This window comes from Saimiri boliviensis, chromosome 15, assembly GCF_048565385.1.
Source record: "Saimiri boliviensis isolate mSaiBol1 chromosome 15, mSaiBol1.pri, whole genome shotgun sequence".
NCBI classification, from domain to species: Eukaryota; Metazoa; Chordata; class Mammalia; order Primates; family Cebidae; genus Saimiri; species Saimiri boliviensis.
The window spans coordinates 19,513,627-19,528,108 of NC_133463.1; the positions used below are offsets into that span (position 1 = coordinate 19,513,627).

The 14,482-nt window shown below is 38.4% G+C and overlaps 1 protein-coding gene across 16 annotated transcripts in view; it reads left to right on the forward strand.

Moving 5' to 3' along the window:
* The window catches only part of CSPP1 (centrosome and spindle pole associated protein 1), a 141,829-nt gene that overhangs the window by 50,144 nt on the left and 77,203 nt on the right, over positions 1 to 14,482 (forward strand). For 14 of the 16 annotated variants that reach the window (XR_012514033.1, XR_012514034.1, XM_074386729.1 and 11 more), the window contains 3 exons: positions 8,331 to 8,424; positions 10,335 to 10,392; positions 12,654 to 12,844. The exons of the other annotated variants lie outside the window; for them this stretch is intronic. Coding sequence is in view for 12 of the 14 variants with exons in the window: in XM_074386729.1 (XP_074242830.1) it covers positions 8,331 to 8,424; positions 10,335 to 10,392; positions 12,654 to 12,844 (343 nt within the window). In the remaining 2 variants the exon portion in view is untranslated. The remainder of the gene's footprint in view (positions 1 to 8,330; positions 8,425 to 10,334; positions 10,393 to 12,653; positions 12,845 to 14,482) is intronic. 16 annotated transcript variants of the gene reach the window in all.

A 14,482-nucleotide genomic window follows, 5' to 3' on the forward strand; every position in this document is an offset into this window, starting at 1 on the left:
CTTTCAGGACCTCTTGTAAGGCAGGCCTGGTGGGGATTAAATCTCTGAGCAATTGCGTGTTCGTAAAGGATTTTATTTCTCCTTCGCTTATGAAGCTTAGTTTGGCTGGAAATGAAATTCTAGGTTGAAAGTTCTTTTCTTTAAGGATGTTGAATGTTGACCCCCACTCTCTTCTGGCTTGTAGGATTTCTACCAAGAGATCCACTGTGAATCTGATGGCCTTCCCTTTGTGGGTAACCCGACTTTTCTTTCTGGCTATCCTTAGCATGTTTTCCTTTATTTCAACCCTGGTGAATATGACAATTATGTGCCTTGGGGTTGCTCTTCTTGATGAATATCTTTGTGGTGTTCTCTGTATTTCCTGGACTTGAATATTGGCCTAGCTTGCTAGGTTGGGGAAGTTCTCCTGGATAATATCCTGAAGAGTGTTTTCCAGCTTGGATTCATTCTCTCCATCACATTCAGGTACACCTGTCAAATGTAGGTTAGGTCTTTTCACATAATGCCATATTTCTTCAAGGCTTTGTTCATTTCTTTTTACTCTTTTTTCTCTAATCTTGCCTTCTCGTTTTGTTTCATTGAGTTGATCTTCGATCTCTGATATTCTTTCTTCTGCTTGGTCCATTTGGGTAATGAAACTTGTGTGTGCTTCATGAAATTGTCGTGTTGTGTTTCTCTGCTCCATCAATTCATTTATATCCTTCTCTGAGCTGTTTATTTTCATTAGCATTTTGTCAAACCTTTTTTCAAGGTTCTTAGTTTCTTTACGTTGGGTTAGAATGTGTTCTTTTAGCTCAGGGATGTTTGTTATTACCCACCTTCTGAATCCTGTTTCTGTCAATTCATCAGACTCATTCTCCAGCCTTGTTCCCTTGCTGGTGAGGAATTATGATCCCTTGGAAAAGGAGAGGCATTCTGGTTTTGGGTGTTTTCATCCTTTTTGCACTGGTTTCTTCCCATCTTAGTGGATTTATCTACCTGTGGTCTTTGCAGTTGGTGACTTTTGGATGGGGTCTCTGAGTGATTATGTTTTTTGTTGATGATGAAGTTATTTCTTTCTGTTTTTTAGTTTTTCCTTCTAACAGTCAGGCCCCTCTGCTGCAGGACTTCTGGAGGTCCGCTCCAGACCCTGCTTGCCTGGGGATCACCTGTGGCATCTGCAGAACAGTAAGGGTTGCTGCCATTTTCTTCTTCTGTTATCTTTTTCCCAGCAGGATACCTGCCAGATGTCAGCCTGAACTCTCCTTTATGAGGCATCTCTTTGGGTATACAGGGGTCAGGGAGTTGCTTGAGGAGACAGTTTGTTCCTTATAGGAGCTTAAGTGCTGAGCTGTGAGTTCCATTGTTTTGTCCAGAGCTCCTGGGCCGGTACGTTTTTGTCCATTGCCATGGAACTAATAACCGCCTTTTTTTTTCCCCGGTGCTCTGTCCTGGGAAGGTGGGGCTTTTATTTATAAGTTCTTGATGTGCTGCTGCCTTTTTTCACAAATGCCCTGCCCAGCAAGGAGGTAGCCTAGTCATCTGCCAGCAGAGGCATTGCTGAGCTGCTGTGGGCTCTGCCTAGCTGATGTGTGAACTTCTTTGCAGTTTTGTTTATAGAGGTATAGTTAGAACTGCCTTGGTAATGGCTGTCTGCCTCAGTAATGGCGGAGTGCCTCTGTAACGGAGGACTGCCTTGGTAATGGTGGACTGCCTTGATAATGGCAGACTGCCTCGGTAGTGGTGGGCTGCCTTGGTAATGGTGGATGCCCTTTCCCCCACAGTACTGTACTGTCCTGGGTCCAGCTGTGCTGGCTGTGAAACTCTCAATCCAGAGTGTTTCAGATTGCTGGTATTTGTTGGGGTGGGACCCACTGAGCCAGATCACCTGGTACCCTGTTTCAGCCCCCTTTTTTTTCAGTTGAATGGGTGATTCTGTCTACCAGGTGTTCCAGGTGCCAGTTGAAACGGCCGCCCAGATTTGTGTAAGCTTTTGTGCCGAGACCCACCGTACCGGCTGAGACAGCTGTGTTGGAGACTTGTGGCGCTTTTCCACCTGGGAATCTCCTGGTCTGTGGGCAGTAAAAACTTGTTTGGAAATGTGGTGATCAGTTACCCTCTGTGTTCTCGCTTGGAGCTGCATTCCAGAGCTGTTCCTATTCAGCCATCTTGGATTGTCTCTATCCAGTGTGGCTATTTTTAAAAAGTATTTTGGTTTATATATGATAGTTTTTTCCTTAATTCTTCTTCCTAGTTTCTTCAGCTAGTACAAAACTTTGTATTTTAGTTTATTTTCTTCAAATTAAACCTTTCTTTCATTTGTTCTTTTCATGAAGTTTCTGAGAAGATATTTTGTTCAAATAATGATGATGGTCTAAATTTTCTGTTTATTGGAAATCAAGGTCATTGCTGAATAGCTTGTTTTGCTATATTAACACTTGCCACAATTTAATACCAGAAACCGTGAGGAGAGCCTTGTTTCTGGTTTATACCTTTAAATATGTAATAGAAAAGAGGTGTATTCTTTGTGTGAAAACTGTTAGAAAAAAATGAACTGAAATTTGGTGTTAGATTTGGTGTTAGTAACGTATATGAAGAAATTAAATAACACTTTAAATTAAAAACAGTAAATTAAATACTGGTTTTGAGACATATAATTACATTATATTCTTAGGTTTTTGCTCCCTTGTGAATTGCTGTTGTGAGAAAAATGGCATGCCACCCAGAATTTGATTCTAGTATAATATATGTAAGTGAAAAGTGACCAGTTTAATCTATTAGTACCATGTAGAGGCTATATTCTTTTTGTTTTTTATTTTATTTTATTTTAAAAGCCTATATTCTTCTGATATATTTTTTTCTTTTTTCTTTTTTCTTTTTTTTTGAGACTGAGCCTTGCTCTGTTGCCAAGGCTGGAGTACAGTGGCATCATCTTGGCTCACTGCAACCTCTGCCTCCTGGATTCAAGTGATTCTCGTGCCTCACCTTCCTGAGTAGCTGGGTTTACAGGCATGCACCACCACGCCCGGCTGATTTTTGTATTTTTAGTAGAAACAGGATTTCATCACGTTGGCCAGGCTGGTCTCAAACTCCTGATCTCAAGTGATCTGCCTGCCTTGGCCTCCCAAAGTACTGGGATTATCGGTGTTAGCCACCGTGCCTGGCGGGTGTATTTTATAAAACATGGTAAAATAAGAAAAATGTCTTTCTGAGCTGAGAGCCTACTGATAAATAATTTTTATCAATAAAAGGTTTATTCTACCCTGACCTTTTAGTGATGATTGGCATGAGTTTGTCACTAATGCAAGCCAGGAATTATAGATGAATATTTGGTAAGACAGTGGACTCTAATGTTTGAAACAAACCATTAAAGTCATTTAATCCAGCGACTTATCTTATGGTTGATCGTTTCCCCCACAAACTATGTTTGTACATACCTATAGGAAACTTATTTTCTCCAGAGACAGTACATTCCATCTTTAGATGGCTGTGATTGTTATGATACTCTTATTTCAATTGAACTAAAATTTATTTTCCTGTAATTTTGTCCCAAGGATGTCTCTCAGGGCCTTTTGCTTTACTTAAAAAGTAAGATAATTTATTTAGTTTAGAGAAAAATAAATGTATTATGAGGTTTATAACAGAACCATAGGTAATTTAGAAGTATGTTTTAAAATTTCGAAGTATTTGGGGATTTTCCTTCTTTTTGTTATTGACTGCTTGTTTAAGCCTCTTATGATCCAAGAATATAATTATTATAATTTCAGTTATTTCAGGTTTGTTGAATTTATTTGACAGTTTTTTTTGAGTGCCTCAGAATACAGTCTGTCTTGGTGAGTGTTTAGTGTGTATTTGAAAGAATGTGCATAGTGCAGTTGTTGAGTAGTTTACAAATGTGATTTAAGGCTGGGTGTGGTGCCTCATACCTCTATAATCTCAGCATCTTGGAAGGCCAAAGCAGGAGGATCACTTGATTGAGCCCTGGAGTTCGAGAGCAACCTGGACAACATAGGAAGACTATGTCTCTAAAAAACAAAATAAAAAATTTGGCTGGGTGCAGTAGCTCACTCCTGTAATCCCAGCACTTTGGGAGGCTGAGGTGGGCAGATCACGAGGTCAGGAGTTCGAGACCATTCTGGCCAACATGGTGAAACCCTGTCTCTACTAAAATACAAAAAATAAGCTGGGCGTGATGGCACGTGTCTGTCATCCCAGCTACTTGGGAGGCTGAGGCCGGAGAATCACTTGAACCAGGGAGTCAGAGGTTGCAGTGAGCTGAGATCATGCCACTGCACTGCAGCCTGGCAGCAGAGCGAGACTCTGTCTCAATAAATAAATAAATAAATAAATTAGCTAGGCTAATTTATTAAATAAATAAATTAGTGGCACACACCTGTAGTCCCAGGCATTCAGGAGGCTGAGGTGGGAGGATTGCTTAAGCCTGGGAGGTTGAGGTTGCAGTGAGCCATGATTGTGCCACTGCACTCCAGCCTGGGTAACAGAGTAAGACCCTGTGTCCAAAAAAAAAAAAAAAAACAGTGTCAGTTAAGTCAAATTGGTTCATCGTATGTTCATGTCTTGTATATCCATAATGAATTTTATCTGCTTCTATCAATTGCTTAGAGAGAAATGTTGACTCCTCTTCTCTTGCCCTTAGTCTGGGGCCTGGACTGCCAGAGGGATTTTCTTAGTGTTCCTGCACTCTCACCGTTTTCAGCAAGACCTTCATGTTCTTGACAGTGAGGGCTTCTCTCCACACTTTCTCCTCCTCAGCAGTATATTGCTGTTGCTTGCTACTTGATGCTGGACTGGTCCTGTGCATCTGGGCTTGAGGGATGAGTCTTTCTCAACATTTCTGTCCTTGCCCAGGATGATAGCTAAACTCTTTTTTGTGTCTGAGGAGGGTTTTGCACCAGATTTTTCACTAGATTTTTTTTGCCCTTCCCCTAACAATAACAAACCTTTGCTGTATAAGAGTGTGGGATGTTGGGTGCAAGCTGATTTTCTGTCCCTCAACCAATAGCTTGCAGCTTTTGCTTTGTATGAAAGTCTGGAATGTGGACCATATTTTGTGCCTGAATGTCACAGAAGTATCTCTTTCAGGTCTTCTGTATTGTTTGACCCCAGTTTTCCTAGTGAACATCTGGAAATTGCATTCAGGCAGAAACTCCAGTGGGTTGAGTCTGGGCATGGTTTACTGAACAGATCCTTTGCTAATGGTCTGAAAAGGCTATAATAAAGGTATCCATCAGGCTGCCTTTTAACTGGAGGCTTGAGGGGCAAAGAATCTGCCTGCGAGCTAATTCAGGTTGTTGGCAGAATTCATTTATTTGTGTCTGTATGACTCAGGGCCCTGGCTTCTTACTGGATACCCACTGGAGGCTGCCCTCAGTTCCTAGTGGCCATCTGCTGTTATTTGCCATGTGGGCTTCCTTACCATGATTACCCACTTTATGCCAGCAAGAACAGGGAGGCCCAGTCCTCCTCCTAAGGCTTTTCGCCTGAGTATAGAGTATATCGGGTCCACCTAAGATAATCTCCCTTTTGATTACTTCAAAATTAGTTGATTTGGTACCTTAGTTACTTCTGCAAATTTTTTTTTAACCTTTCCATATTCTAGTATATACAAGTAAGTCACAGGTCCCACCCATTCTCAAGGGGAGGGAATTATACAGGGATTCAGCAGGGAGCAGGGAACGTAGTAGCCATCTTTAAAAATTTTTGTCTACCATTGTCACATTTCTATTACTAATGTTGCAGTCTCACCAATGCACTTTAATGTAGCAGTTTCTTGTCTGAACTAGTACCCCAGGTTCTTTGTCCCCTGTCCAAGAAAATTGAGGAACATAGACACAAAGTTGGGGTTGAGAAGTTTAATAAGTGAAAGAAAAGCTCTTTGTAGGGAAGAGGGGAGTCCAAGTGAATTGCCAGGTTACAGCTGAATTAAAAAGCTTTTATAAGAAACTCTTCTTCCCTGTAGCAGTTTAAGTAAGTACTCTTGTAAAGCTGTTTGTGGAACTCCTGTTATCTTATGCAGCTGTGGATATGCCTCTAGGCAAGGGCTTCTCTTGTTTGTGTAACTGTGGGTTTGTTTTAGATAAACCACCCCCACCCCCATGCAAGTTCCTATGATGAATGTGTCTGAAAAGGGGAGGAAACTTTTTCCTGGTTATTTACTAATTAGACAAAGAAAGAGCTCTATGCTGGACCCTGTTTGCTTGTCTGTCCAGGTGCAGTCTGATTTTTTTCCCACCAGGTTGTTTTTTTACCTGTTGCTGTGACTTTTCAGGCAGGCTGCTTCTGCAGTCTGATTTTTTTCTAAATGATTTTTCCTTTCCTTTTCCCTCACTAAAGACCAATTTGGTCTTATTTCGGTTTTAAGCTTAGCTAGGGACCTCTAGAGTAGCCTTCTTTTCAGAGAATAGTTTAGCTTTATTACTACAGAGTGACCTTTCTGACGTGTTCCCTGAAAGCCCACCGAGAACCTAGCTGTCTGGAGCTTGAATTTCGCTCCTCTGTTACAGGTCTGAGAATTGTTCAGTTTACATGTCCTCTTTAGTTTGTTACCAGACTGAATGGAATTTCACTCTGTAGATACACAAAGTAGCACACTGCAAAGTCTGAAGGGACCTCCTGTGGATTTCTGGAGCTCTTTTTATTCTTGTTGGATCTTTGCTCCATAACTTCCAGCCATTTTAGCCTTCCTAAATTTTGCTATTTATCTACTCAATTTAGCACAGTTTCCTGGCCCTCTTTGGGTTATCTTTACTTCTTTGCCTATATCTGTGGTCTGGAAATTTCACTTGGGTAGAAATTAGGTGATCATAGGGCTCACCTCGTTTATTTTCCTTCCCTTAGTTACTACAGTTCTGCACTACATATTGTCCAGTGTCTGGAAAGCAATTATTTTGTGTTATTTTGCCCAGTTTTCTAGTGTTTTTGTTGTTGTTGTTTGTTCTTTTAAACAGTGTGAGGCTAAGTCTTGCGTTTGTTATTCTATCATGGGTCAGAAGTGGAATGAGAGTATTTACTTTTATTATAAAACACAGTCATTAGCCTTAATGTAATTTATGTTACCTCAATAGGATCTTCACTGTTGCTGACATTTATGCTTAATGGACAAACTGAGATGCTGTGTGCCCATTGATGGTTGGAGACCATTAATGAAAGCAGGACAGAAATTGCTCTTTCAGTTGCATTCTTGATACCCTGTGATTTTTATAGTGTTCCAGATCTTGCATATCTAGATTAAGAGGTTGTTTTGTGGCATTAACATATGCAATAGTAATAATCTTCTCTGCATTCAAAATTTTTGATCAATTGGATTTTTGTATAAGGAATACCAGGGTGAGGGGTTTGTATTTTTTCCTGTAGAACTGAAGTTTTTTGAGCAGGGTGCCAGTTTGATTAGTGTATTTTTTTTTTTTTTTTTTTGAGACAATATCTTTCTCTGTTGCCATTCTGGAGTGCAGTGGTGCAATCTCGGTTCACTGCAACATCCACCTCCCAGGTTCAAGCAATTCCCCTGCCTCAGCCTACTGAGTAGCTGGGACTACAGGCTTGTGCCACCATGCCTGGCTAATTTTTTTGTATTTTAGTAGAGATGGGGTTTCACCATGTTGGCCAGGATGGTCTTGATCTCCTTGATCTCATGATCCGCCTGCCTCTTGTCTCCCGAAGTGCTGGGATTACAGGTGTGAACCACTGCGCCTGGCTTGATTAGCGTATTTTATGACAGTTAATATTACATAGTGTGCTGGATGTATTGGAGTAGGGAGGAGGGAGTTGAAAAGACTGGTTATTAGTTAGGAAGTTATTGCTGCAATCCAGGTCATTTGTAGAGAGGACTTATCCAAGGTTAATGGCTCTGAGAATAGAAAGGAGGGGACCTCATATGAAGTGAATAGGAGAGAACAAGCAATCCAAGTTATAGTGAGATTTTGAGACTCCATTATCAGACCATTAATAGAAAATGAAGAGGGGCAGTTAGTTTTGTGATGCTTGTTTGGGATGGAAATGTTAAAATTTATAGGACTTATGGAAGGTACTAATGGAAATATTTAGATTAGTAGAAAAATGGGTTTGGGTAAGAATATTCTGTTACTTAGGAAAATTTTTGACTAAAGGTAGACTCATGGGCATGATTGCTCTATCTTGTGTTTGATACATAGTAGGCACGCATTAATTACAAAATTAATTGAAAAAGGACTGATACATGTGATTTTTTTCCTTCTATATTTCTTGCATACTCAGTAATTATATAATTAAGATGGAGTTTTTAAGGACTTGACTTTCTAATTGCATATGATGCTTAAGAGTTAAGATTGCATTTTTTTCTTACCACTATCTAGGAGGTGAAGATCGAGAACTTACTCAGAGAAGGAAAGAGAAATACAGACTAGAATTATTGGAACAAATGGCTGAGCAACAGAGAAACAAGAGACGGTAATGAAAGGTTTGCATTTAAAAGAGATATTTTGAGTTTAAAATGCATTTGTGTAAAATGGCATGATGGTTAAATAATGGGTTGTCTTTCTGATATGCTTTTTGATGTGTAAATCACTAATATTTTAATATCTACATGGGGAATTAACAAGGAAAATACAGAGTTTTTTTTTTTTGGTCATAAGTAACAAATGAGAGTATTTGTGTATTCTATAATAGGCCTTTTACTTCCTTCATTGATTTCTTCAGTTTCTGATTTAAGGTAGCATTTAATATAGATATGCCCATTGGATTATCCCATATATAGTAAGAAATATAAAAATATTTTTTGCCATATGAAATGGTATGCATACACATGTATGCAATAAAAAAAATTATATCCTATAAATTTTACATTTCCATCCCAAACGAGCATCTCAAAACCAACCACCCCTCTTCATTTTCTATTAGTGGCCCATTAATGGAGCCTCAGAATCTCACTATAACTTGGATTGCTTGTCCTCTTCCATTCACTTCATATGAGGCCCCTTCTTCCTATTCTCGGAGCCATTAACCTTGAATAAGTCCTTTCTACATCTGACCTGGATTGCAGCAATAGCATCCTAACTAATAAATCGTCTTCCTAACTCCTTTCTCCCTGCTCCAGTAGATCCAGCACACTATGTAGTATTAATTGTCATAAAATACACTAATCAAACTGGCACCCTACTCAAAAAACTTCAACGGCTTCCTCAATTCTACAGGAATGGTAAATCACAAATATTTATATTGTATATAGGTGTCATTGTTTGTAGTCTTTTATGTTGAAATACCTGTGAGATATTAATTATAGTTTAAAATTAGGAACAGAGATCTTGTTTTGAGAGAATTTGAGAATTTTTTATCTCTTAGTTTTTGCCTTTTTCCCTCTATCTCAGAGGAAGCCAATATCTGCTGTTTGATGTTGGCTATCTTTAATACCATTTTTTTTAAAAAAAAAACTGTTATTAGGAAGTATTATATGTATTAAATATACATGTACCCTAAAAGAGTTTTTTTTTTTTTTTTTTACAAAGTAGAGATTTTATTTTTGTGTTGAGAGATGGTGAGTTTATGAGTATTGATGAATGCTGAGTATATGATAGAATATATTGTTTGCTAGGAAGAATGATCAAGGAAAACCTAGCCAACCCCTCCCCAAGTGGAAAACCACTTGGGGCATTCCAGAGTGGCAGGACAATGTATAAATATCACACCAGTTAAAAAAATTCTTGGAGATATCTGACCCTGCCCCCGTGGCTCCCTCGTGGAGAATACCTTTTAGTTTGTCTGTGGTTAGTGTGAAGTGGGTAACAGCTGCTTACTTGGTATATTTTTGTGTTATGAGAAAATACAGAACACCTGTTTGTTAATAATAATCACCTGTTCAGAGAGAATAAATAGGTGGATCAGAATGTGCTCGAAGCTTTCAGCCTAGAATGCTGTCAGCTCCTGAAGCTCTCAGTTCAGAAGGCTGCTGCCCGAGCCACCCATTCCCCCCACCCGCCCCTAGACCCACTTTGCTGTTCTATCTGGGTATCTATCCTTCATTGCCTTCAGCACTGCCTGGGTGGGGGTCTCTCTGGCTGAGCTGGTACTTGGTATTTTTGTATTTTATTTTATGTGAATTGCTTAGTCTTTGAAAATACTCCAGGCACTAGTTTAGAGATAGGTAGTCTAAGTTAGTTACATGTGGATTCTAGTTTACTTTGTATCAAGTAAAAATATTTGGCTTTCAGTATTATTTAAGGCTGTATTGTCAGTTAATGGAATTACTTGTTTTTGGAGATGTATTGCATAGACTTCGTGTGTAAGCTTATTTCAATGATGATTTATAATTTTGATAGTGTTTACTATATCTTTTTAATATATAAAACTTTAATTTTGTTCAGAGAAAAAGATTTAGAACTCAGGGTTGCAGCGTCTGGAGCACAAGACCCTGAGAAATCGGTAAGGGTTTCTGGCATCTTTTAATGTTTAATCTTTCATTCAAATGATCCTCAAATGAGGAGGCAGGTGAGGTTAGAGAATATTGGGGGAAAAAGAGTAGGACAGTTTACAGTAATAAAATAAGTAAAATGACTTCTAATAAAGTGTAAATTCTCTTATTATTTTCTTGAGATTTTTTCATTTGTGTTATTTTTAAAAGTTTATTTTAAATTAGTTCTCTCTGCTTTGTTCATATGTACTATTCCATGGGAAAGTTATCTCGGTTAAATTTACAATTGATGTTAATATTTTTCTTGAGTGTATCTTGACCATTTATATTGGAGTGATTCCAAGAAAACTGAAAACTGTATTCTTTTTTTTTTTTTTTTGAGACGGATTTCGCTCTTGTTACCCAGGCTGGAGTGCAATGGCGTGATCTCGGCTCATCGCAACCTCCGCCTCCTGGGCTCAGGCAATTCTCCTGCCTCAGCCTCCAGAGTAGCTGGGATTACAGGCACGCGCCACCATGCCCAGCTAATTTTTTGTATTTTTAGTAGAGACGGGGTTTCACTATGTTGACCAGGATGGTCTCGATCTCTTGACCTCGTGATCCACCCGCCTCGGCCTCCCAAAGTGCTGGGATTACAGGCTTGAGCCACCGCGCCCGGCCTGAAAACTGTATTCTTAAAGCATTTTAGTAATTGTTACTTAATGTAAAATTAGAGACATAGTAATCTTATTTTTACTTTAATTTTGCAATTCTCATCATTAATTGGAATGAATTACTCACATCATTGCAGTTAAGTAAGGAGGAGGTAATAATTTATTGCTTTTACCACAATTTACTTCTTCTATAGTTGTATATGTAGTATTTATTTCTAAGGCAGATTTGTTTCATCTTTGAATGATGATTAAGACCTTTAATTTCATTAAAAAGTTTATTAAAAAGTTTGTGCTTAAAAAGGATGCAGCAACTTAAAATCATTTACCTATAGGCAACTTTTGATTGGCTTTTACTTATGCTAAGGGTTTATCCCTGTGGGTAATACTGCACCAGCATTACTCCCGGTATGCTTCTGACTATGCCTAGAAAAAATGTTTAGATTAACCTGAGAAATCATTCCTGATAAGATAACCATGGTAGAAAAAAAAGATAAATTTCAAAACTAAATATATTTTCTTAATCAAAAGTTTCCTTTTAGAAGGTGAGCTTTTTAATGTGATATGTTGGCATGTTAAATTTTGAATTTATGGTTACACTAGTGTATGACAGACCTTATTTATCTTTGAATTGAAGCTCCTATAGAGTGTCAAGTTGATTTAAATAAACAAATAATCAGAGGCAACAGGCCTTTACTTTTGATGATGTGCAAATCTTAGAAAAGGACACCTAAGTGATGTTCTAAAGTGGAGATTAGCAAAGTGTGGCCTGTGGTCAAATTTGTTTGCTGCCTCTTTTCGTAAAAAAGAAAACGTTTTATTGCAGCACAGCCTTGCTCATTTGTTGACATAATGTTTCTGGCTGCTTTAGCACTATGGCTGAGTCTGATCATTATGAAGGACTATGTAGTCTTGCAAATCCTAATCTATTTATTGTTTAGCCCTTTACAGAAAGCATTTGCTGACCCTGTTTTACAGAATACTTTGATAACAGATATGGCGATTAGAGAAGTAGCATAGTGTCATAGTACATAGAAAGAATACTGCAGGTATATTTAAAGTTAGTATCTGACTGAGGCCTTTGCTTATTTACTAATAGAGCTTAAGTGATCTATTACTTCTCAGAGAGCCTCAATCACTCATTTATAAAATAATAATTAGATATTCAGAGTCTGGTCGGCTTGGAGGCTCACACCTATAATTCCAGCACTCTGGGTGGCAGAGGCGGGCGTATCATTTGAGGCCAGCAGTTCGAGAGCAGCCTGGCCAATGTGGTGAAATTCCGTCCTATACTAAAAATATACAAATTAGCCGAGCGTGGTGACAGGTGTCCGTAATCCCAGCTACTCTGAGGCTGAGACGGGAGAATTGCTTGAGCCCAGGAGGTAGAGGTTGCTGTGACCCGAGATTGTGCCACTACATTCCAGCATGGGTGACAGAGTGAGACTCTGTCTCAAAAATAAATAAATACAAAAATAGATATTCAGAGTTTTTTATAGCTGTAAAAATCTGTGATATCTGTGACTGTCTTAAGTGCCTACTGGGATAGGTCTTTTGAGGTTCCTTCCACCTTTAAATTGATGATTATATGTAACAAACAGATTTTTTTTTCTTTATTTTAGCCTGATAGACTAAAGCAGTTTAGTGTGGCACCAAGACACTTCGAAGAGATGATTCCACCTGAAAGACCCAGAGTAGCTTTCCAGACACCTCTCCCTCCTTTATCTGTCCCATCAGTTCATTCTGTTCCTTCTCAAAATGAAGATTTGCAAAATGGACTCAGCAGCGCCCTTGGTGAAATGGTGCCTCCCAGGTGCTTGTTTCAATGTTTTGTATTTGGGAATTAGGTAAGGTATTGCTGTATTTTATGTTTAAAAGGATGTGCCGAAGCAGATGACGTTATTCTTCAGAGATTTTGTGCAATTAAACAGTTTTGTGAAATAATTTCTTTGAATTTTTTTTCTCTGCTGTTAATAAAAAGGGGAAATTCTTAAAACATTGTTTAAAGCTGATTTTGTATCTTTAGAATGAATCACCAAGTACATTTTTGTATTTAGTTTTAGGTCATATTTTGGGATGTCTGTTTTTGGTATCTTTTAACAGATAGAAGTTGTGCATTCTTTTTCAATTTTGTTGTTTCCACTTGGCAAACATTGAATTCATCAATTCGTGCAGAAAAAGTTTCTAATGTGCCTCTTTTATACATATAATTTTATTTTAGCTTCTGTTTCCTTCAGCTCATTTTTTGTGATTACTTCTGGGCTGTGTAACTCAAATGCCTGAAATAAAAATTAAAACCTGTAAGTTAGATATTGGGGTAAAGATTTGATTTCTGTAGGTAAAAGGCATGGTGCTGTAATAGATTATACATAAAATCCTATTGTTGATATTTTCTGGTCTATACTTTCTTCTTTGTAAGACTTGGGCTTATTTTTTGTTCGCTATTAGTGTATTAATTATAAAATGTATGTAAATTTAGAGGTGTTTTTCTTAACTTTTTTGAACATTGATATTTTCTGGGCTATACTTTAGTCTTTCAGTAGGAGTTAGTCTTTTGGTTACTAACCAATTGTAGGAGTGTATTTACTGTACTTATCAGGGGCTCTGTATTTTTCATCTGATGGCTTCCTGACTCGAGTAGGAGTGATTGGAATTGCAGAGCATTTCATGGTGGTCTCAGCATTGAATTAGGAATTGAAACGATTGGTTTTCCTATCTGGATTTTAGGAAAACTACACCTTTGCTGAAGTTCAGTTTTCTCATTTGTAAAAGTAGAATAGTATTATGTATGTATTTTCATGTCTATAATTACAGGGTTGTTGTGAGGATTAGCTTGTATAAATCTCTATAACATGTGGTTTAACGGGCCGGGCACTGTGGGTCGTGCCTGTAATCCCAGCACTTTGGGAGGCCAAGGCGGGCAGATCATGAGGTTAGGAGTTCAAGACCAGCCTGGCCAACATGGTGAAACCCCGTCTCTACTAAAAATACAAAAATTAGCTGGGCATGGTGGTGCATGCCTGTAATCCCAGCTACATGGGAGGCTGAGGCAGGAGAATTGTTTTAACTGGGGAGGCGAAGGTTGCAGTGAGCCAGGATCACTCCACTGCACTCCAGTCTGGGCTACAGAGTGAGACTCCATCTCAAAAAAAATTTTTTTTAATTTAGGGATAATGAGTGGCTAGTAAATATGAAAAATATTCCCTACTACAGAGAACTTCAGTGCCCTCTTAGTTCTTTGGAATTATTTTGAAGTATATGACAACGGAGAACCTGTTAAGGTACAACAGTGAGAAAGAACATTCTAGAATGCTATCTATTCATTTAAAGGAATTTGCCTTTGTTGCTTTTACTACTAAAAAATATTGCATTGGTGGAAATAGATATTTCTTAATCAGTAATGAAGTGCTAATGTAGAGGTTCAGAAGTTTTAAATTATGAAATACTAAAG